The 25,260-nt window shown below is 38.2% G+C and overlaps 1 protein-coding gene across 1 annotated transcript in view; it reads right to left on the bottom strand.

The window, feature by feature from the left end:
* The window catches only part of MLLT4 (myeloid/lymphoid or mixed-lineage leukemia; translocated to, 4), a 170,694-nt gene that overhangs the window by 22,633 nt on the left and 122,801 nt on the right, over window positions 1-25,260 (bottom strand). Inside the window, exons 20-28 of the mRNA XM_015422166.1 lie at window positions 24,489-24,592; window positions 20,388-20,474; window positions 7,400-7,465; window positions 7,197-7,270; window positions 5,211-5,329; window positions 2,527-2,721; window positions 2,153-2,244; window positions 1,852-2,040; window positions 15-458 (exon numbers count right to left, since the gene is read on the bottom strand). Coding sequence (XP_015277652.1) covers window positions 15-458; window positions 1,852-2,040; window positions 2,153-2,244; window positions 2,527-2,721; window positions 5,211-5,329; window positions 7,197-7,270; window positions 7,400-7,465; window positions 20,388-20,474; window positions 24,489-24,592 — 1,370 coding nt within the window. The remainder of the gene's footprint in view (window positions 1-14; window positions 459-1,851; window positions 2,041-2,152; window positions 2,245-2,526; window positions 2,722-5,210; window positions 5,330-7,196; window positions 7,271-7,399; window positions 7,466-20,387; window positions 20,475-24,488; window positions 24,593-25,260) is intronic.

Here is a 25,260-nt window from a genome sequence, read left to right as displayed (position 1 = left end):
TGATGCTCCTCTCTCTTTTTTCGCTCTGCAGCAGCAACCTGAGATGATGACTGTGGCCCTAATTGGCTTGAAGAAAGTGGAGGTGGTGGCAAAGGCAAATCCATCTGCAGTCCATCAAAGTCAGCTGCATAGTGCACTGGGGGAGGAGGGGGAGGAGGAGGAAGGTCTGTTCTTGTAGACTGAGAAGCTGCCAATGATATTGGTTGAGAGGTAACGGGGGTTTTCCAGCGACCAGGTCCACTTTTGGTTAAACAAGATCCAAGGGGGAGGGATTTAGAGGAATGGTTCAGATGCTCCTGGCTTGATGTACTAGAATCCACAGAAGAGTTCATCCATGGGTCACTATCAGATTTCCTATCAATATATTCCACATCTTTTCGTATTATGACCTCTAATCGATTCCTTTCTGGCTGATAAACTTTATCATCCCGCAGCTCTTCCTGAGAACGAGTTACACGCTTGAAGGAAAAAATAACATACAGTTAGTTTTCATAATTTAACATTCATATACAGTAAAAACTACTGAATGATCCATTCTAAAGTTCTACCAAGATGATGCAATGTTTACTCTCTTCTTTAAAACCAACTGCTTCATAGGCAGCATACTACAACAATTCGAAGCCCTGCAGTCTCTCATTCCAAACAAGTTATGCAAGCTAAAGTAACTGAAAGCTGCAAGACAGGATTACGAAACTACTCTGGAGGGAGGATAAACAGAAACACAGTTCATGCCATACACCCATTCTCACATGACTTCTTAGGACTATGTAGACCAAACCACTAGCAGCACAGAAATCTCCCAGAAACAAATGGAGCTAGCACCAAAATGGAGTAATCAAAACACATTCTAACAGCTGTGGCAAGCTTCTTTTCTAATCACAATTAAACATAAGGACTACTGATGAAGTGAAACCATCTGTTCACCCTGTTGTATTCCCCTCTCTTATTGGTTTTCTTTCTTCCTGCAATAATGGAAATTATGTAAGAAAGCATCTGATTACCAAATCCCTTGTAAAATGTGCACTCTTCACAGGTATGCTGTGCTTTTATTCATTTGTTAGAACAACTGTGAAGATCAGTAAAGCACCAGTATTTCCATTTATTAAGGCATCATGTACCTCACAAGTGCTAATATAATTCTGTAGAGACCTGAATTTTAACTGAAGCTTCCTTATGTTCCTTCCCAGATTTATTATAGATGCAAAACTGACAGTATGCAAAAGAAATGTAATTGGTGACTGCGAACAAAGACAGCTTATTCTGGCATTCTCTATCAATGACCTTAAGCATGACCTAAAAAGAATGCCTTGTCTGGAGTGAAAGCATTTCTTACGCTCTATTAGTCCAGAAGCACCAAACACAAAGCAACTTGTGTCAGATGCACTGTGAAAATGCTACTAGCGGATTGCTAATGACTTAGGCATTTATGGTGAACACAGCTAAAACAAGCATTTTATAGTTTGATAATAGTTAATGCAATTTTCTAGTAGAAGGCTGCACTTATAGACATTTCAAGGATCAGTTCTTTAGGAAAAATTTTTAAGATGTCTCTTCTATGATTGTCATTACATGCATTGTATTTTAAAGTCAACTTCAAGTGTGTACTGCTAATTTTTCAAATAAGGTGCCACTGTGTGGATGTTTCTGTAAGTTAATTCAGATAAAATATACGTTTCAAATTCAGAGTTTAAGTTTTAAACTTAGAAACTGTCAGCGTTTATTTTCTAGGTGCGGCAGCTGTATAAACTGGAGATGCTTTACCAGTATTAAATTCAAGAGACCAGTCATAATTCTAGTTCCATAATACAATCTCGAAATCACTTAAAATTTAGTCTTAACATTATTTCTGACCTGCATTGCAGTGCTGATATAATGATTATTTTCTGTTTGAACTTGAGGTTTCTCTTCATAACTTGACCATTGACTTTGAGCAGGACCCATTCTATCTTGGGACTTGGAGGCTGGGAACGTGAAGTATTCTCTGGTATAAGTTTGTGTAGGGATAGGATATGCTTCAGGTCTGGGTGGTAGCATTTGTTCCTGTATAAATATAAAAATATTATACAAATGCGTGTATTATACATACATATGCATACATACTTTACATATTCTAAATATTCATAGGTAGAATTCATGGCTTGCTATTTCTAACCTCTGTACAAAGGTTTCCAGTAGAGACTGATGTTATCTTATTAGCTGTCCCAGCTGCATATGCATTCTTGGTCCCAGGACTTGGAGGTTGATCTGATGAAAAAGAGACAGGTAGAAAGTGGTTTTATTAAAGAGAACTTTGTTAATCTATACAATACAAAACTTTCAATTGATGAAATCAACAGGAGTTGTTTATCTTTATTCGTATTTTCCACTTTTTGCTGTTGTAGTTATTATTTCAGAGCTAATCAACTATTCTATCAAATGTTGCAGATTAGCATTCCCCTGAATAGTCATTTAAGAATTTTTAGCTCAGTCTTTAAACAGCAAGCAGTTATTTTCTACCATTTTAAGCACCAATAATGTCTTGCTTACTTGCTACATTGGGACTGGATCGGTGATCTGCTCGATTCTTCATTAGTCTGTCATCTCCTGGCAACTTCTTTGGTTCATTATATTCTGTCCAAGGCAGCTGAGGGCTCTCAGGTGATCCATTCTGAGCAGAATTGTTATACAGCTCAAATCCTTCGCTCTTTGGTCGGGGTTTGCCTGAACCACGGCGGTCTGAAACTGCAAAAAAAGAATATTATAAATAGTTCTTCCTGCTACAGTCATAACAGAATGGTCCAACATAGTATGAGTGCAAGGACACTCACAGATCTTTCTTACTCTCCCCCCACATTCACTGAGACCTCAAAAAAGCTGATGCTGAAAGTTATGGGACCCCACCAAAATCCAAGCAACTCAGGAGGCTGCAATGAAGAGTAGTAACTGATGAAAACCACTAGCATTTTCCTTTTCTGCCAGCAGTGTGCTTCTACTGGAAAGAAGTTTCACTGGTGCCCAGTGGGGCACGTTCACCTGACGTTTCTATAGGCCACATACTTCCCCCCCCCCCATATAAGTACCATTACTTTCAGTATCAGCTTTTGGGAGGTCTCTGGAGTTTTAAGGGAAAGCAGAAGCAGGAAATAACTGTGTCAACAAACAATTGCCTTCTACTGGCACTTGACAGAATCCAACCCAATGAGGGGAGCTGATTTAAACACAGGAGCTTTAAAATTTAACATTACAACTCAAGAGAAACAAATGCAAGATTCAACATAAATTTAACACTTAGGTACAAAATCTTTAGAAGAAACTGCTGAACAAATTTCTACAATAGGGACTGAATTCATTATTTGATTAAAGTCATAGGTCATAACAAAAATAATTGTCAGTAAAACCACACGACGTCTTGAAATTGCCTTATACCGAATCAGACCTCTGGTCCATCAAGGTCAGTACTGTCTACCCAGACCGGCAAGAGCCCTTCAAAGTCTCAGGCAGAAGTCTTTCACATTATCTACCAGATCCATTTAACTGGAGATGCCAGGGCTTGAACCTGGGACCTTCTGCATGCCAACCAGATGCTCTTCCACTGAGCCAGACAACATCTCTTGATTAATATAAACCTCATATGATGCATAGAACAATATAAACAGTTGTAGTAAGGTTTTAATCCTTATCTTGAAGACAAAATGGCCCAATAAGAATGTCACACTTCATAATCTGCCATGAGTCGGTCAATTTTTATTCTCCACTCCTGCCAACTTCTCCATCTGTAGCTTTTCTCACTCTGTCTTGCTTTATGCCCTTACATACATGGTGCCAAGTAGTATTTCATTTCTAATATAACAGAAGCTGGGATTCAAACCTGCCAGAAAAATCATATATCTCTGTCTAGTGTTTACAGATTGACACAAAAGTATCATACATCTTGTATTTAATGGCCTAATATAAGTTAAATGTATATTACTGGGGTGGGGGGGGGGGGGAGGAGAGGAGAATTACACATAGTGGGGTGAAGAAAGATACCTCAAGGGGAGGGGCCACAATCAGGGGTAGACCAAATACTCTGTATGCATATAATGTCCAAAATTCAATTCTGGAATCTCTAATTAAAAAGATTTTAGATAGTAGGGCTGGGAAATGCTACTGCCAAGGGCATGGAAGACTGCTGCCAGGAAGAATGGAGAATACTGGACTAGAAAGACCAATGAACTGACTTGATGTAAGACAGCTTCATATGTGAGAAGAAACTTTTTCTAAAGGTAAAGCTGAAATGATAGAGAAGCTATGGGTTTCGGGCTTGAAATTTACAGTTGAAGACACAGAAAATCTACCGCATCCTCTGCTAACCCATACAGGGATCTCACTCTGTAGTTACTGCCATGATTTTCACGTCACCGAGACCCAGCTGCTTCAAAGGGGCTTTTGAGGATACAAAATATTTATTAAATATGGGACACTTGCATATATTTATTTTTCAGAATTTCAGCTATGTAGGGGAAAAACACACTAAGTACTTCAAAGTGACACTGCAAAGTAGCAACAAGTTCATACCTAAAAAGGTGAGGGTATGCAATTTAATCCAAGTTAATACCAGAAAACAAATTACAGGTAATCACATTGGTCCAAAGAAGAGTCCAGTAACAAAGGCCACATAATGCCTTTTATAAGGACCAACCGAAATAACACAAATCAGTGAGCTAGCTTTGAGTTCTCCAGAGAAAAAAATGTTTCAGATCCTGATATTAAGGATTCTAATCTACATCCTGTACAAAACGCCCTACAGACTTGAACAAATTAGGTGGTGCTGCGTATAACTGGTATCACATTGCTCATTAGCCTTCTGGGAAGAAGGAAAAATTGTAGCCTCCAACTGAAAATATAAAAACCAGCAGTTTATCAAATGTCTCTCTAGCAAACAATGGAACACACAGGTGGCTTAAAAATTCATGGGGAAAGGAAAAAATGTGCTAGTAATTATAGTAGTGATCCCCAGCTATGGCATTCACCAATGAGTTTCCTAGCACCCATTTGCTTCTTTGACAACACATCTCTTCCCCACCCAGTAACAGTGCCAGACGCTTGTATACCCCTCCATAGGGAAAAAGTTATGAATGACCCAGGCTGTTCCATATTTTTATGAAAATGTTTTCTCCGGGGAAAGAATGGAGGTATGGCGCTGTTCTTATCATACTGTATGTGGACATTAATGTTTTGTATTTGTTTACCTCTTTGCATCATTGGTGATGGCTGGTTAAGCAAAGTTGCTAGACCATGATAAATTGCTCCTTGTTTTGCCACTTCTAGTGTTACCACTGAACCAGTTCTTGTCATGAGCTCTGCCGCCCTGAGGAAAGAATTAAGAGAAATAAAGTAAATTCGTTTGTACTGATTATAAGTTTAACAAGAGGAAGGAGTAAAGATCACAGAGAGAACCATTTAACCAAAATGAAAGCTCTGCAAGTACACAAAAACATATATAGTTTTAGAACTGGAATTGACAGAATTAAGATAGTAAACATGAAATAAAAAGATAACATTCTATTTTTCAATCTGTCTTTTTTATTATTCTTTTATATGCCACTGTTGAAAATGAAGAAAATAAAGTAGCAGAAATACTGTAGCATAACAGGCTTACTATTGTCAGCCTACAGAAATACTGTTGTAATTTTCCTGACAAAAGCCAGAACTACAGGGGAAATATTTGGAATAAGGATGCTTTTAGAACCATGGACAAAACTTATTTTCTTTTAACTTTGCACACTCAAGAAAAGAGGTCTCCAGTGTCTGCTGATACCTTTCCTGGTGCCCACCAAGTGTTCTTAGAAAGTGAGCAGGGCCAGGTGTGGCTTTTGCCCAACAGGGCTTTTGATTGACCACTGGAAATCTGATCGGTGGTTAAAAATTTTTAAATGCATGACTGAAGGCAAGCTGCAATGGTAATATACATACATCTTTCAGGCAAAAAAAAAATGTTTTTAAACAATACACTCATTTTAAATGCCACCCTGTTAAAAAGCCAAAGACAACAGGGAACCCGTAGCGTACAAGTATAGCCATAAGTAACACCCTGTCAAAGAGAGTTTCTACATGAAAGGCGGTATCAGTTTTATGCATGGCCTCATTCAGTAATGTTTTGTGGCTGGTTCCACCACCTGAAGCTGCCATTCTGTGGTTGCACCAACCACCCCATGTCAGTATTCCAAAGGTTCTCACAAGCTCAAAAATGTTGGGGACCCCAAGAAAGAGAACTGACCCAGCTGCTGCTTTCCCTTAAGCAACATGTCAGTTTTAGCGGCACCCAAATTTAAAACAACAAAACAAGACAAAAATGCAACCACCAAGTCTCCAGGTTACTTAACAATAGTAGAAACAGCTCAAATGGCTTTCTTATTTTTGTCTTTTAAAATCTAAAGGCTGCAACTTTTAATGATTAATTGGTTTTAATTATAAATTAAGATTCGCAAATCCCAATTCATCAACAGGAATGACTACAAGCAAAAGTACAGCAAATTAGGACACTTCACCACACAGGTACCCGGACATGCTTGTTAAAGGTGCCTATTCCTTCTTATGTGTAGATTTTTCTTATGAAATTGTACATTAACACACAAGAGTAACTGTTCTCTTCCTTCAGGATTTTAATATGGCATTTTCTATTGAGGTTTACCATTTATACAATTTCAGCTTATTTGACCAATCACTTAGAGCATCAGGCAGTCTCTGTCTAAACGAATTAATTCAACTGACAATTCTACAATAACCCCTTTATGCTCTTATTATAATCTATAATCAATTGAGGCTGATGCCCTGCTGGGTGTCACTATTCCTGGTCTCTTCAAGATACTGGGGGATGGATATGCATGGAACTGCTACAGGAAAAGATGCGCTCATTTATGCACTTTCATATCCACAACTTTTGGAAAAGAGCTCAAATTTCTAAGTGAGTTCTAATAGATATGCTGTGAATATGTTAAGAGTATGCTGTCTCCACGTTTCCACATGACAGTTCCAGAGTAACTGTAAAACACAGCACCATGCTGTCAAAATGCTAATCTTATTTCACCTTCATGGTGTGTTCAATGATCTACATGAAAGTGGAAGGACAAGAATAGTGTATGAGTAAGGTGGTATAAGAGGACAAAGGAAGGGAGCCTCAACGCCCTGTCCTATTCAACACTCTTTACAAACGAACACATAAAATCATAACTTACCTTTCTTGGGATAGTCCAACCAAACTGCGTCCATCCACACTAAGCAACTGATCCCCAGCAGCCAGCCGCCCATCCTGGTTAAATGTTTAGTAAACAAAAGTTACCTTACTGCATACAGGATCAATCAAGCTAGATAACAGTTCAGAAATATTCAAAAATCACTTTAAATGTTAACTGTTTTAGTAGATACAGATATTACTCACCACATCTGCAGCACCACCTTTTACTACAGACTTCACATAGATTCCAAGTTTATCTTGACCAGCACCCTACAAACAGATAAACAAAATTATAAATGCAAATAGATAAATACAAATAGATAAAATTATAATTTTCTCAAGTTTTTTTCCTATTTTGGGAGAGACATGAATAAGTCATTTTCAATATTTTTCCTTCTTCAAATTTCAGCGACCTAAGGAAAAGTTTTTTGGGGGAGTATTTTTAACTGGAAATATTTAAGCATTAGGAACAGCTGGATTAATTAGAGCTCATTTACAAACCATTTGGGCCTACCAATAAGGCAGAAATACCATAAGCATTTTTATGGCAACAGATTCTTTAAAAAAACTAAATGCAGTTGCTCTTATTTACATAAGCATGGAGGTTCAGAACAAGGTACATTTAGAGATGTGAGGCAGAAAATCATCCAGTCCCCCCCCCTTCCCCGTGTTTCATTTTCTCCAAAGAAATATTTTAGTTTCTGAAGATCCATTGTTTCATAACCTTAACAACAACGAATAGATGACACTGACAAATACTACTGATAAGTTTGGCAGTTTTAGTATTAAAGGATTATCCCTAGGAATTGAGTGAGAGTACACGTATGGTTCATTTTCAAATAGGAGGTAGGAGATAAAACCACACATATAATCAAGTTAAAAATCAAATTGTGAATGTTCCTAATAGACTGCAGGTCAAATCAAAACCAAAATGAATATCCGTATTTATATATTTCCTTTCTCAGGGTGACAGGATACTGTGATCACCGATCTGATATGGAACTAACAAGTTAGGAAAGTGATGCTTGCGAGAGTAAAGATGATGAACATTCAAACCATGCTTGATTTTTTTCCTAATCAAATATTTCAGTTCAAGTATTTGCAACAAACATTGACATGGGGTACTTCTTATGTTTTATTTCTAAATATGTCAAAGTAAACACGTTAGATTGAATCTATAATCTATATAATTCTTAATATAGCCCCATTAGTGGATACTTAAATCTGGATACTGCTGGAGAAGACTCTTGAGAGTCCCCTGGACTGCAAGAAGATCAAATCAGTCAATCCTAAAAGAAATCAACCCTGACTGTTCCCTGGAAGGCCAGGTACTGAAGCTGAAGCTCAAATACTTTGGCCCCCAAATGAGAAGGGAGCACTCCCTGGAGAAGACCCTGATGCTGGGAAAGATTGAAGGTCAAAGAAGAAGGGGATGGCAAAGGATGAGATGGTTAGACAGTGTTATCGAGGCAACAAACGTGAAATTAAGCAAACTCTGGAGCACAACAGAAAACAGGAGGGCCTGGCGGGAGCTGGTCCATGGGGTCACGAAGAGTCGGACTCGACTGTGCGACTAAACAAGAACAACAACAAATCTGGATACTGGAACATGAACATATCAAACAATCATTTATTATGGTCATGAACCAGCAGAATGAAACATACATGAACAGAATGGTTAAGGCAATGAACATACAAGACAGACTTTTCTACAAACCTGACAAAAGCACCAGGCTTGCAGAAAAAAACTGAAATCTAAAACAAACAGGAAATTAAACCAACAATGCAGGTTTAACCCTCCCCCCCAACTAACAGAAGCAGTGCCTACAGTTTTAAGAAATGAATGTCCTCTCACTGGCTGTTGTTGGGGTTGCTAGGTAACCCACACAATATTGCCAGCCTTCAAGCCTTGCTTTCTGCCAGTAAAGGCAGAGTAAAGCAAGTTGAGTCAAGCTGAAAGAGTTCCAGGGCTGTTTTGGCCTTTGTTGAGACAACTCATCATGGTAAGGGCTGGCAACAACCACCAAGCAACTTTCTGCCACTCAAACTGAGTGATTCATCCAGGCCCAGATGCTTGCTACTGTTCAGCAGCAGCCACCACACAGATGCTAGTGTGATGTAGTGGTTAGAATGTCAGATTAGGATCTGGAGACCCAGGTTTGAATAGGAAATCTACTATAACATGGAATCTCACTAGGTGACCATGAGCCAGTGACAGATACTCAGCCTAACTGACCTGACAGGGCTGTTGTGAAGATAAAACGGAGTACAGGAGAATAATGTAAGCTGCTCTGGGTCCCCACTGAGGAGAAAGTAAATAACATAAATAAATAATGTAGCTGAAGATGCACAGCAGATGAAAAGTAGTTTTAGTTCGTGGGTGGGAAGAAGAGCAAGGAAAGGTGAGAATATGAGGGCTGCTAGGAGGTCGGGAAAGAGGAAATAGCATGTGGAGTGGCAACTTTCTGCCACTCAACCTGAGTGATTCATCCAGGCCCAGATGCTTGCTACTGTTCAGAGTTAAGCGAGGTATCTGCCACAAGTCCGTGCAGGTTTCCCACTGTGCAATTGGGTTGTAGCCACTACACGACTGGGATGGAGCAGAGTAATACTTCATTATACTTCTTAATAAAACTATAACTAGTGTAAACCCTGCAAATGAAGAACCACTGTGAATATAAATCATACCAAAAAAATCTGCTAGCCCATGGGGGCTCTTCCTTTCACCGCTCACTCCCCCCCCACTTGCTTTAATTATTTATATCCACACAATATCATTTTTCCAGTCTCTGTAAACTTTTGGCAACCTAAATGATAGTAAATAACTTTAAAGGTTAGTTTGTAAAACTGACCCAATCAGGAAATTTCTTCCGGCAGGCACCATTAAAACAAAATAAATGCATAAATTTTAATACTCCAGCTGCTTACATTACTGTCTTCTTTTAAAAAAAGAATCTGACAAATGCCATTCTCATGGTTTGCTGCAGTCCTAAACTGATGCACATTTCAAAACTTGTTGTAATCTATACCTCCCTATTTTTCCTGGTTATGCTTACCGTGTTTTGTGCATTGTAAAAAAGTATAAAAATTAAATTAAAAAAAAACTGGGCATGAAAAACAAGCTTAACTACATGAATAAAATGAATCTCTGCACCTGAAGGCAAGAGATGCTTGAAAGCTGGATCTATATCACAAAACCAAGTTTTTCAACCTATATTAAGTTTTGATTTTGCAAGCTTATCCATTTAAGAAAGTACACCACACCCCTGAAGTACACATGACCCTAACTGTCACGTATACATGAAAAGGAATGCCATTATCAAAATGGATTCAAACAAGTAAGTGCTGATGGGGCAGGAACCAATGAGGATGGATGACAACATATCCACAGTAAGACAGCCCACCAGTTAAAAAAAACAAAAACCCTTAATACCACACTGTCATATGAAAATAAGGAGCTCAGCAGGGCAGTCATCCATTAAAGATGTTCTAGAATTCTTCAACGGCCAGAAAAATTAAAAATGAGGTTATCACACAAAGAAAAAAAAATCCCAAGGTGTTTAATGATATATTTTATCCCAAGTCTCTTTATTCTTTCAGGTTCAATTTATTTGGTTATAGAACCAAGACATCCTTTATTTATTTACATGCTGCCATTCTCCCCACAGGAGACCTAAAATAGCTTATTCTCCTCTCCTCCATTTTAGCCCCACAACCACCCTGCAAGCCACCTTAGGCTGAGGGTGTGTGACTGGCCCAAGGTCAGCCAGCAAGCTTCCGTATCATATACTAGAACACAGACAGAGATATACAACATCACAGGTAGACAAATCAAGGCACTTTCTGCTCTCAAGCCTCCATAAATTTTATTCTGAAAGAGTAAGGGTACCTTAGCTCAGTACATGACTCGTGTAATCACATTTGTTACATAGAAACTAACCACTTATAGTAAAAAAATTATTAGTATTAGGATTGGCTGATATAACACATCCCAACATAGTTGTAGATGGCTGTGGTCTTGGCACTGTAGTACCTGACATTTCGCCAGCAACTGTGACTGGCATCCTCAGAGGTATAACACAGAAAGATGGAGTACTCTGTGTCAATGCCAAGACCACGGCCATACAGCCCGGAAAATCTACAACAACTAATAGTCTGTTTTCACCCATGTTATTGTCAGTATTGATTACAGCACAAAATGTAATGCCACACACAGGTTCTATTTAGATATTTATTTAGCGCATATTTAACTCCCTTTCCCCAGAACTGGATAAAGACAGGTTATAATGATAATAACTAGAATTATAAATCCATATGAAATAACAGAGCTAGCTATCACCAAAAACAATCAGGTGGCAACGTCAAAAGTCATCTTACATAACCTGCAGAATCTTAGCAATGAGGAAGTCTTCCTCACAGCTTCATAAGGGCTATTCCACAGAAAAGGAGCAAACACAGAAAAGCTAAAGATGACTAATTCAATAACTCTTATATGATTATTTATGCTGGAATAAATTTTGTTATTCTTTAAGATGCGACAGGACTCCTGTTTAATTAAGGTAAATAAAATACTCCTGCATAGGATTTTTTATAATCAAGAGTAATACACACACACCCATCCACACACACACATATATTATACATATGTATCGATTGTGATCGGTCACAGAAGTAAATACTAAGCATGCTCATCTCTGCTGACTGTGATCATGAACAATCTATTAGACATGTGAGGGAAGATCAGTGTGTTAAAATTACTTTGTGCAGAACAAATGAACACAGATTACATATAATCTCTTTTATTATGACTGAGAAGGATGTCACAAAATATTGTGCAAGCTCCCAACTTCTCCAGAGCTCTTCATCAGACTGGATGTTCTTTAAAAAGGGGGGTGGTATTAAAAAGAAAATAATGATGATGACGACAACAACAACAACAACAACAACAACTTAATTTCTATCCCACTCCATTTCCCGCAAGCAGGACTCAGATGATTCTGGCCATAATGTTAAGGTCTCTTGTCTGCATTGTATTAGGTGGTTGTTTCTGGCTGCACCAAAATTATTTGCAGTGTGGCTACTGATAATCTCTCTCTATTTAGGAACTTCCAAATTTAACTGTAAAAGAGAAACTTTAATTGTTGGAGCAAGAAACTCTGGGATGGCACTTTACTTAGGAATCTCTTGCCCTCCAGTTACCAAGTAGTATGGCTTCCATTGATTTTCCCCTAGTGGATCATCTAAATTCACCTTCAGTTTTGTTAGTGTTAGGACTACCACATTTCCCTTTAAAGGTTTGAGAGAACAGGGACCAAAGCATTTCATCTGGTACTGGAGATACAGTAGATTAATCACTGGCTTTTACATTCTCTAATGGAGACTGCCATTTTTCCTTCTTCTAACAGAAGTCTTAGGTGCAACTTGAAATTTTAACAGTTATTGATAAACAGACATTTAAATCTTTTACTCATAAAATAGTACATAAAAAGAACTATCTTAAAGTCGAATTTTCTTGTGCTTTGGAAAGTCTGCCACTATCTACAAATACCTGAGTTGCATACTACACTAAATGTTAATACACAATCAACAAACTGTTGGCAATTTTAAACTGGCCACAATACTGAGAAAAATACTTTAACAATATTTGAAGTTTTATAGAAACAAATCCTTGAACAGACTTACCAAGGATTCTGTTTTTCCAATGACAGAAAACCACATTTTAACTCCAGAAATAAAACTCTTCACTTCTTTTTCCTTTCTCCTTTCTCAACGGCAACCAGCACGTCAGTCTGCCAGATTTTCCAAAACACCCAGCAAGATAATTTTGAACTGGACACTATGACTCTGCACAGTATTTATCAGCTGTAACCAATACAATATTCCAGTTCTTACATTGCCAGTTATGCTGCCCTGCCTTTCATTCAACACTTGAGAGCTTTATAAAACTTCAGACGCTGTCTAGAAAAATCAAGGCAGCCTTTAGTACTAGATACAGAAAATCCAAACCAAACAGGAAGTAAAGTGCTGGCCCACAGATGGAAAGAAGTCATACACTAACCCCTCCTTTCACCCCCTAAGTGATATATTTTTAAACTAAACTGCATGCACACACAGTTTCCAAATCATCTGGATTTCATAAAATATAACTAGTGTGGTTGAGAGTTAGGCAGTTTTTAACATCAAAACATCTTTGAGGCACAGAGAACTACACTCTGCCCTTAGTCTCACAGTAGGTCTGTCCCCTGACCCTCAAGCTATCCAGCCACTACTAAAGGATTACTACAGGCAAAATAAATGGTATTGATACAAAAAAATTCTGAAAGCGGAATGAAATGTTAGTAAGGCTAGTGGCAGAGATCACTATATCAAGGGGAAACAGTATGTTTTCAACTCAGAGCTGTGCATATATCAGACCTATTTCCTCTCAATTCTGTGTTCACAGCTACTACCATATAGAATAAGTATAATTTAGAATCATGTCAGTTAGCAATATAATTTGCATATTAGCATACCTGTCATTGTTAGAATTGAGTCCTGTTGCTGCATTTCTGGCTATGTTTGCTCTAGTGCAGTGATGGCGAACCTTTTAGAGACCGAGTGCCCAAACTGCGACCCAAAACCCACTTATTTATCGCAAAGTGCCAACACTGCAATTAAAACTGAATACTGAGGTTTTACTTTAGAAAAAACAACTCATACATTAACTTAAGATGATCCAAACAAAGTAAGGAAAGCAATCCCAAATGCTTTCATTTACTTAAAATTATTTGGCAGAGAATTCGACACTTTAATGATGGTCTGGGCCTGGCTGGGGCGATGGCACGCGTGCCCACAGAGGGGGCTCTGAGTGCCACTTCTGGCATCCGTGCCATAGGTTCACCACCACTGCTCTAGTGTCACAGTTCCCCTTACGAAATGTAGATCAGTTACATAAAAATTTAAGAGCAGCACTGCTGGATCAGACCAGTGGTCCATCTAGTCCAGCATATTGTTTCACACAGTGGTCAACTACTTGGCTTGGAAGGCCAACAAGACATTCCCCTGATGTTGTCTCCTGGCACTGATATTTAGAGGTTTACTGCCTCTGAATGTGAAGTTTCCTTTAGTCACTATGGCTAGTAGCCACTGATAGACCATGAGTCTGTCTAATCCTCTTTTGAAGTCATCTATGCCTGTGGCCATCACTACATCCTCTGGCAGCAAAGTCCACATTTTAATCACTCATTGAGTTACAGATTACTTGGTTGCTTGAACAATTACCACACCTCCAAGAATTACAATGAGACGCTTCTTAATTAAAAGTCCAGCCTCTTTGCAGCTGCTTTAAGAGTACTCAAGCATGCTTTCTGGCTTTCCATTCTCATCTGGTTCCCTGAAACTGCTTATTCAGTTTGATGTACTTGACAGTTTGTTTGCCCTTTCTTGAGATCAGAAACCATCCCTATCAGTATATTTGCTTTAAATTCCTGGAACGTTTTACAAAGATGGATGGATTTGATTCGGAACTCAGATTTATAGGATTCTGCTCTTGGAACAAGTTGTGGATCATGGCTTTGGGGACAAGTTTTGCCAGCAGTCCACTGACAGATGCCAAATTGCCACTAATAATGCATGGTAATTATTATCAGTGATGGCCAAATTCCCCATGACTCAAATAACAACTGGGTCGCCAATTATATGAGTTACACTTATTAACCTTTGTGGGGAGTCTTTATCATTTAAAATTTTGTTTGTTTTACATATGTGCATTTCTACACTACTGCCCAAGAACTGTAATGGGAAGGTAATGCATCACAAAATTTGCAAAAAATGCAAACTTTAATAACTATCAGGGCACTTAATTTACTTTTTCAAAAAGACTCCTCCTGAAAGACCAGTTGTTGACTTGGATGCCACACAGGATTCCTAAAGATTGCTTTGTTGCTCAGGTGGAAATCCACCTCTTTCTACCAATCTCACCAAAATAATCAGACGAGAATACCTTGTAGTGAGGATGTGACTTTCTTGATCTTGAAGAGGATTTAACTGCTGGTTTAGGGTATTGCAGTGTACTTTGAAAACTTAACGCACCCACCCACCTTTCCACTGTTATTTTTTTACAGAAGACACAAGTGAATTTCAGCAAATGGGAATGCTTCATCACAGTCAAGTAAGGTGCTAAAAGAATTAATTTCTGAGCCTGTACCAACAGCTTTAACTGGGTTAGTTATTTAGTCAGATAAATGCCTACTGGACAGGTTCAAAAACACTACCTAAGTTCAAAATACACCTGTTAATATGCAATCTTTCATTAAAATCTGCCTCCATTCCTGAGGACTGGAAGGTAGCTAATGTCACTCCCATCTTTAAAAAGGGTTCCAGAGGAGATCTGGGAAATTACAGGCCAGTCAGTCTGACGTCAATACCGGGTAAGTTGGTGGAAACCATTATTAAGGAAAGAATTAGTAGGCACATTGATGAACAAAAACTATAGAGGCAGAGTCAGCATGGGTTCTGTAAGGGAAGTTCTTGTCTCACTAACCTGTTAGTGTTCTTTGAGGGGGTGAACAAACATGTGGACAAAAGGGACCCAATAGATGTTGTTTACCTTGACTTCCAGAAAGCTTTTGATAAAGTTCTTCATCAAAGGCTCAATGGTGCAACCTCATTTGGAATACTGTGTGCAGTTCTGGTCAACACACCTCAAAAAGGATATTATAGCATTGGAAAAAGTGCAGAACAGGGCAACTAGAATGATAAAAGGATTAGAACACTTTCCCTATGAAAAAAAGGTTAAAGCGCTTAGGGCTCTTTAACTTGGAGAAATGATGACTGAGGGGTGACATGATTGAGGTTTACAAGATTATGCATGGAATAGAGCAGGTAGAGAAAGAAGTACTTTTCTCCCTTTCTCACAATACAAGAACTCGTGGGCACTCAATGAAATTGCTGAGCAGTTGGGTTAGAACAGATAAAAGGAAGTACTTCTTTAGCCAAAGAGTGATTAACACATGGAATTCACTGCCACAGGAGGTGGTGGCAGATACAAGCATAACAGCTTCAAGAGGGAACTGGATAAACATATGGAGCAGAAGTCCATCAGTGGCTATTAGCCACAAGGTATAGATAGGAACTCTCAGGCTGGGGCAAGTGATGCCCTGTATTCTTGGTGCTTGGGGGGGGGGTAACAGTGGGAGGGCTTCTAGTGTCCTGACCCCACTGCTAGACCTCCTGATGGCACCTGGTATTTTTGGCCACTGTATGACAGAGTGTTGGACTGGATGGGGCCATTGGCCTGATCCAACATTGGCTTCTCTTATGTTCTTATGTTAATTGATCAATAATTTCAGGGATAGGAGGCTTGCCATAACAAACGTTGTGACGTCCCCTTATTAGGGAGGACTGGTTTTCCCTTTAACTGTGCTCTTTGCTTTATAAACTGGTTAGATTCGGCTACCACTAGGAATTTAAGGATTTCCAAACCTTCTGTTTCTCTTACTGGTAGGGTAACACAGGGTCTAGGCTTTTCAGGGATCTATGTGGTCCTGAGGAATTATTGATATGACTTCTGGGATATTTTTAAATAAAATAGGATTTATTGAAAGAGGAACAAAATAAGAGGTTGGTTATTATGTAACTGGCTGGGAATAAGGTTCTTGTAAATATATTTGTCAACTGTATCACACACACTGTCAGTTTTAGTCCTTAAGATTCCACCCTGACAGGAATCTCACTTAGGCGACCACACAGTTTAATCTCTTGGTAAATTTAACTTCTTTAAGAACTTTAAAGTTTCACTATTGAAGATATATGCTGCTCTCTCTCAGATCCCACACAGAACTAACTGAACTCCCACTGACTGAAAAACATCAACTGCTTTTTTCCAACTGACTTTCATAACTGACTGACACACCCACACAGATTCACTTCAAAAAAACCTCCCCTCTCTGTCATCCACCAATCACAGCACACTTACCTCTCAATCATTCTACTCTGCTATCATCACGCTTCAACCAAGCATTTAAAGGCACACACACACTCTTAAAACAAGGAATCGTTACAAATATATTATGTGCTGGGGAAACCTGTTTTACAAGTTCATTATATTCTAATGTCTGAAACATCATTATATGATTGCATTATATGATTAAAGTAACAGCAAATAAAACCCAAATGTTATACTAAATTACTTTAAAACTTTAAAAAACCCTAAAAAATCTTATTAGGGTTTCTAACTTGCCTCCCTGGGTGAGATCTGTAAGTTTGAAGCTACACTCAAGTGTTAGGACACAAATCCGTCATCTGTGCTGGCACATTGACCACCACTAGCGTTGCTGTGCAAAAACTTCAGCTGATTCCCCATAGTTTTTCATAGGGCAGCAAAAAGATGGACAATGAGTCAGAACTGATTGTGACTATTTTCATGGGATATAAAGAAGTGCTTGATGGGATTCCAACCTGGGGTTCCCAGATGGTAGTCTAATACCCTTACCACTACACCACACCGACTCTCAAATGACGATAACAAACCCAGTTTGTTCAGTGTTCAAGAGATACAAACAAGGGCAGTAAAAGATTTCTAAAAAGGCTTTGTAATACCTGGATGGCTTAAAAGCCCCCCCTCCAATGATGATATTTTAAATCCAACTCCTGATGGATCAGAACAATCAGAACTGCTAGATTCAGCTCAATGGCTCCAAACTGGAGTGTCAGCCACATAGCTGGGTGTACCTCCAGCACATACAAGCATCCCTGCATCTCCCTTCCCTCAAGTAGCAATCTCTACCACCACAAAGCAAACACAGCTGTTACTCAGAGGTCCCTGAGTCTTGCTGGGCATGGGGAGTGAGGAAACTCAATGTTCCCTCTAAGCTGAGTTAGTGTGAGCTAGTTCACAGTTTTTTAACCTCCAGCTCACACATTGTTGTATTAGCTCAGGAAGGATGGCTCCAGAGCAAAGTGATTTATGCAGTAGCCAAATCGCTCGCTCACAGCCATCAAGGGAACTAGGGCAAAAAGGCAAATTATATAACCCATCTCCAAAACAAAGAAATTAGAGAAGGGTTCTCTTCCATTCCACTCTTGGGATTCTTCTTGGGAAAGGACTTGATATTTCACAGGCTGCAACGGGGACATGCCATTGCTGGACTCTAACACTAATGATTAATTTAGCAGAGACTGCATTCAAAGTGTGTTTCTTTTAACAATTTGTTTCAGTAATCCCTACAGCAACTCTGTCAGATGAATTGATATCTCCCTTAACGGCAGATAATAGGTTGAGGCTAGTAGACGGTAGTGTGCTTAAGATCAGCTAGCAAGTCTGTGGCAGAGACTAGATTTGAAGTAGTGGTTTCCTGGTTCTCAACTAAACATGTATGTCACTTAAAGAACTTTTCAGTCCTCCTGCTGCTGGTGGGAGCCCCACAACAGCTTTTGTTCAAAAATAAAGCATCAGTATAATCAGCAATGCAACTGTGCACAACCTTTGGCCCACCATTCTCTGGGGATAATGATACTGGCCTACCTGCACAAATGACTGAGTCAATTAGATAAATGCTATTTGTGTTTACTACCATTACTTTTCTTCAAGAGGAAATTCAAGGGTCTACAAAATAAGCTTTGACTTTTTTGGACTTTGACTCAGAGGGATGGTGTCTTTTACTATAGAGGTTCCATTTACTTATCACAGCTAATAGGTCTATCAACCGCAATACCATACACCTTGTGGTACTGCATTCTATAATGTAATAATTTAATACTGCAATGAGTGAAGTACTTCCTTTTTATTTGAATGACGCCTCCTGCCAATTAATTTCACTGTATGAGTGCCTAGCATTATGAGGGAGAAAAATGCCTTGCCCTCTTTGTTCAATTTGTTTTCTACCTACATTACAGCTCTTTTCCTGCCAGCAAAGAAAAAAATGCTAGAACCTTCCTACCTTTAGAAACAGTTACTGTCACTCAGGACAAAGTCAGTGCTGATGTCGCAAAGTGTTCGCCTACATAAATGAAATGTCCCTTGTATGTATGCTAGGGATAAGATCATTGTACAAATCATAGCATGCTATTACATCAAAATCACTAATGGGTTGATTTGAATTAAGGTCTCATTTAGAGAGCTGGTCTTGCTAAGGGAGATGGCTCCTTAAATTTTAGCTTCTCTTGCTAGATACTGAGGAATTCCTTATCTCTCATAGTGAAATGAAGCAGCACCTTCATAGTCTATGCAGCCTGCTGATACCAACTGCCTTCAATTGGGAAGTTAGATTCCCTATGTACAATCTTCCCCACTCCATTTGTTTGGGGTTGTGAATCTTGACATTAGTCCTATATGCATTCATTCAACAGCATTTCTTGATCCAGCATAGATAAATTACTCCAGAAAAGAAACTCAAGCACTACATATTCCATAATGAAACTAGAACAACTGAATCGGCAAAATGAAATACCACTTCCAGCCTTAATTGTAAAACTTAGTCCAAAACACCTCTAATGAACTCAGTGGGATCCAGTTTCTGGTTAAATACACTTACAATGGTAGTCTTACAGCACTGGTGCAGTGCACCACCTGGTGGCTGGAGACAGTGCTATGCTACAAAAATTCACATTGGTTCGTGGTCCTATAGTTTAAACCCTGGAAGAGTTTAAAAAATAAACCTTTTTCCTGGACAATTTTTTCAACTAGTCAAAATGATGAGATGCAATAAAGTTAAACTCACTGTTGTATACAATCATTAGTTGATACCTTTACCTCATCAGAGGAAGTATCTCTCATTATTTTCAGTTTAAATGTTTTAATAGAAACAATGCTCATATTTAAGCATGTTCCATGGATTTTTTTTTATGGTATAAAAATATACTGCCTTAAGCATATGCCACTAATTTTTCATGGTATAAAAACATATTGCCCTTTACATCAATAAAATTATTTTGTCTTCAAAATCGTTAGGAAAATTCCACACATATTCTTAAATTAGCCACACCAGAATGACCTATTAAAATGCTATATACTCAGCTTACCAAACAGAAGGAATGCTAGTGTAGCAAATTCATGTGGAAAATAAAGTTGGTCATAAGTTGTATCTAACTTTTGGAGTTCGTACTTAGCACACTTACTTTGCTCACACAGACCTCATGTGTTTCCACTGGAAAATTCTGGAATCAATAATAGATAGACATTTGTCTCATAAAAAATAAACAAATATTTTCATACCTTTGCAGCCACAATGCTCAGGCCCATCCCATTTTGTTTTTTCAATGTCACAGTGATTATCTCAGGTTCCTTTCTCAATGGTTGAGCCTAAAGAAAAGGAACCCAGATGAATTCCACAATCCTGAGAACGTTGTATAACACAGGATACTTAATAAATAATAATCATTCAAGATGTTTTAACACAATTATATGTATTGAGCTGTTGCATACAACTTTTGGTTATAAACCTCCCTTTATGTATTCAAGATTTTTCATACTGCTTTCTAATAAAAAAGAATTCACACAAAACTTAAAACCAGACCAAAAAACAACTCACAATATCAAAATACTAAGAAGAAAAGTAAGTAAGATAAAACAACCTTAATCTTCAAAGGCAGATTTAAAAAAATAAAAGTATAAAATGCTTTCAAAAAGGTAACAGGAAGGCAAATCAAATGCAATTCCTGAGAGAAGAAACCCCACAAATCCTGGGCTGCAGTAGAAATGGAAATTAACCTTGCCTCTTTGTAAAATGGAAATACAGACTAGAGGCTTGTTGGAAGATCTTAAAACACTTGAAAGCAAGAGTTCAGACAATAGTTAGTATTCCCTGGGGTCCTCAAGACCAATGAATGATAAAATCAGCACCTTGAACCGAGCAAGGAAGTAAAATGGAAAGTAATGCAGAGATTTCAGAACAAGTAAAATAGGAGCATGCTGGCTCAACCCTATTGGTAACTGGGCAGTGGCATCTTTTTATTAGCTGAAGTTTCTGGACTGTCTTCTACGGCATCCTCATATGGCAATCCAGTCTGGACATCATCAAAGCAAAGATAACAGTAGTTAGATATGTATCTTGGAACAGGAGCAGCCACTATCAGATCAGCCAAAACCAGAAAAAGGCAAGCCAGCCATGCCAACTATATGAGAATCCTGAAGTACAACACAAGTTTCAAACCTGCTCTTTTCAGTGGTGTATGCATGCACATGAAAGGTTATACCCAGAATTAAACTTTGTTGGTCATAAAGTGCCACTGGACTCAAACTTTGTCCTGTCCAGCAAAGGCATTTTCCCAATGCCCCAACTACCTGATTACCTTAGTCTGTGCAGTGTGAGAACTTGACAACATGTTCTTTGAAATCAGCATTCTTCACTTGGTTTAGGATCAAAAATACTTTTTTAAAAGACTGGCTTCATACCTAGCTATCCACATACATAACTATCTACAATTACCTTCAGCAAGCTTGCACAAGAAACTGTGAAGCCATTATTCAACAATTCAATTACTCAAGAGTTTACTCAAAAGTAAAAAAGATTGCTTATGCTAAAAACTTATGGAACAAACTGGCCCAGGCTATCTCTGACAAAAAAAGAATCCCATTTTGGGGAGTTTGTTTCATTTAGTTTAGGTAGATCGCCTCAACAACTAGATGCTCAAATATCTGGAAATACCTGGTATGTGCATCTTACCAAAGTTTACAAATCCATTTCATCTTCATCTAAGTTGTCAGGAATAAGGGAACGGGCCTTCGTTACTAACTTACAAATGCTACCAGAGAGGCCCCCAGTAAAGGAGACTAAAATCGGAAACCTTATTACATCTTTAGCTTCCAGCAAATCCCCTGGTGGAGGATTTGATTTCTACAGATCTGATAAAAGCCTTTCCCAACTGGTGGTCCCCGATATTAGCTAACTATTAGCTAACTATTCAATCAGATAAATGACTTGGGCATTTTCCCAGTTGGCTGGAAGACTACTATAGTAGTCCCCATTCATACCACCCTATAAACCTCCTTGACACAGCATCAAAACTTTATGGAAAATATCTTCATCAAAAGCTGGAGGATTGGGTCACTGACAATCATATTATACATCCCCACCAAGCAGGATTTAAAAGAGGCCAAGGTACAATAGACCACTGTCAAACACTTCACCAGTTAGCCATTCAGCTATGAATGGACCAATTACAGCCCTGTATGTATTGCTTGTTGACTGGGCCACAGCTTTTGATTCTATTGATAAAGACTGACTTCAGGAGAAACTGGCAAAGACAAATATTGATAAAAGACTGCTGTTCCTCATACATGAGTTATGCTCAGATATGTATGCAAAAATCAAAGTGGGCATTTCGGGCCCCCTAACCAGTGAAATTCCAGTGGGAAAGGGAGTAAAGCAGGGGTGTGTATTAGCCACTTTACTTTTTAATTTATATAAAAATGACATCATACTGAGACTATCTGGCCCAGAATTTGTCTCACCTACTATATGCCTTCAGAAAATTTCAGTCCTACTGTATGTGGACAATATGGCCCTAATCTTCCTAACTAGAATCGGCTTAAAGAGGCTTTTATAATCTGGGTGAATATTGTAAAGAAGAGAAACTCATTTTTAACTACATGAAAACTAAAATAATGTTTTTCTAGAAAAGGCCAAGAAAGTTTCTCTGGAGTATACATGGTATTCTAATTGAGCAGTGCAAAACTTATAAATATCTGGGTTTAACCTGAATTGGAATGTCCACCTAGCTTCTATAAAATCCTCAACCTTTAAGACTATCAGAGTAATAATGAGATTTTAGGGGAGTCTTCCTTATAGATCCAGTCTTAAAACTTTTGTCAGTAAAGTTATTTCCCATCTACTGTATGGCATTGAATTGCCATTTATACTTGAAGCCTAGAAACAAATTTCTGGCTAAGACATTAGAGCAGGGGTGTCGAACTCATTTGTTATGAGACCCAGATCTGACATAAATGAGACCTTGTTGGGTCGAACCATGTGTGTCATAAAATGTAATGCCAGGTAGCAGAGATATAAACTTTATGAAGGACACAAACACAAAGGTTTTTTTTACTTAAAATAAAAACATGCTTAAAATATTAGCACTCTTGCAATATTTTGTTTATTTAACAGTGTCTGGTAACTGACACCTCTTGCTCTGAATTATTGCATCAAAATGTCTGTGCTGTTTCAATCTTGAGTATGCTGTTCAGGTGTGTATCTGTAAGCTGCAAACCTACAATGATGCAGCAGCAGCAGCAGCACTGGAAGAAGAAGCAGAAGACAGCCAGTTCCACTGTGGGCCTGACAGAAGCCCTCCGGGGGCCTCACCCACCCCCAGGCCACATGTCTGACACCCCTGCATTAGAGACTTTATATTCTCTTTCTGATTCTGAAAAATTAGTATTTATGCTATCAGATCTGGATTCTCTTGTCTCCTATAGGATGGCACTCTTTGCTTTGTGGTTTCTAAGAAAGAAGTCAAATGAAATTATATGTAATTTTTGTGTCTGAATGAGAATTTTTAGAGATGGATGTTACATCAGAAATTATAAAATTCTTGGGCTGTAAATACATTTTAACTTGAAAAGGCCAATGGCCATATACAATAAACTTTATTACCTATTCAACAACTGCTTCTGCAAGATCCAACACTTATTGTTTAAGCGAAGGTCCCTTTGATTCCCACCAAAGACCAACAATGCAAGCCAATTCCTTCGGGTGGTGGGTGGAGATTGTTTAACATTTACCCAAAATGATTTTACCTGGTATGCTGGTTACTTATGATAAACCTGGATAATGCCTCAACACAGTTATAAATAAAAATGTATATATCTGTAGCAAGAGTGTATGTATACATATGTGCACATGCATTTTCATGAACCATTATGGAAATGCTTAACACAGAAGCTCGTTTGGTTGACAACTTTTTATCAAAATACAAAAAGCAGACTAACGATTTTCTTGTACTTTTAAAAAGTACTTTTCTGATACTGTGTACATGTGCCTCTACATTCAGTGGTAAAACTATTCCATTAACACCAGACTTAAGGCATAAGATTAAGTATCAAATTTTTTCCCACCAAGAAATACAAAATTAAACAAATTCTATATTTAATAATCACTGCTGTCAGTTGAAAGGGAGCAGTAAGCTTTTAAATAGTTAACAGTGAAACAATGGGCTGTAAGAAAAATCTAGCTGACCAAATCACTAATGCTGTTAGTTCTTTACCAACTCCAGTTCAGGTGATAGATTTGTCTATAAAAGTTACTTCACTGAAAAGTTTAAGATACTACACTAATTGTTCACTTATGCTTATAAAGCCCACAAGATGGGTACTTGCCAGATCAGCATTGTCTTGTAATAGATGGCTTTCATAATCTGCACCTTCAAAATAAATCGTCCATGTTCCTGGTGAGCGTGGATGAGGTGTTAACCTGCAAAATCCTAAAGGAGAAAGACAACGTATACTTAAACATGATTCATATTTTCCAAGAAATTCCTTAGTGTTCATGGAATCCATACGAAAAATTGTATTGATAATTTAAATTAGGAATTTTTGTTGGGTTTTATATCATCACTCCCTTTTCCTCACTAACAATGTAGGGAACAGTTAAGTTATACAGATTACTTTGCTTACATATTTGTAAGTGAATGCTACAAAAGTAAAGCAGAGCAGTTAATTATAATTACATTTATAAATGGGGTTGCACAGATATTAATGTGTTGCACTAAATAAAACATTAACAACCCAAACCATTTACTAACCATGACTAGACCAATATTTCCAAACTTCTTTTAAATTAATTTGTTTCAACAGAGATACTTCTGTGATATGAGATACTTCTGAATGAATGGATTAATATTTAAGTGTTAGCATGGACTTACAGCCCCATCACTTAAAATTCTCCTTTTGCTTTCAAAGAAATACAAAGTCTAAATTTTTCAAGGTAAAAAATTGTTGCCTCAAAAGGGAAAAAAAAACCTTTTACATTAAGGGAATTTTAAGTGTGCTTCTAGGGCTTAAGTGACAAGCTGTAATAACTACTTTCCAGAATGCTGATGGCTAACAAAAATGTTCATATTTTTCTCTAATTAAAAATCAGCAGTATATT

This window comes from Gekko japonicus, unplaced genomic scaffold (genome assembly GCF_001447785.1).
Source record: "Gekko japonicus isolate JY-2015 unplaced genomic scaffold, Gekko_japonicus_V1.1 scaffold347, whole genome shotgun sequence".
NCBI classification, from domain to species: domain Eukaryota; kingdom Metazoa; phylum Chordata; class Lepidosauria; order Squamata; family Gekkonidae; genus Gekko; species Gekko japonicus.
This window is presented reverse-complemented; position numbering and strand designations above follow the sequence as displayed.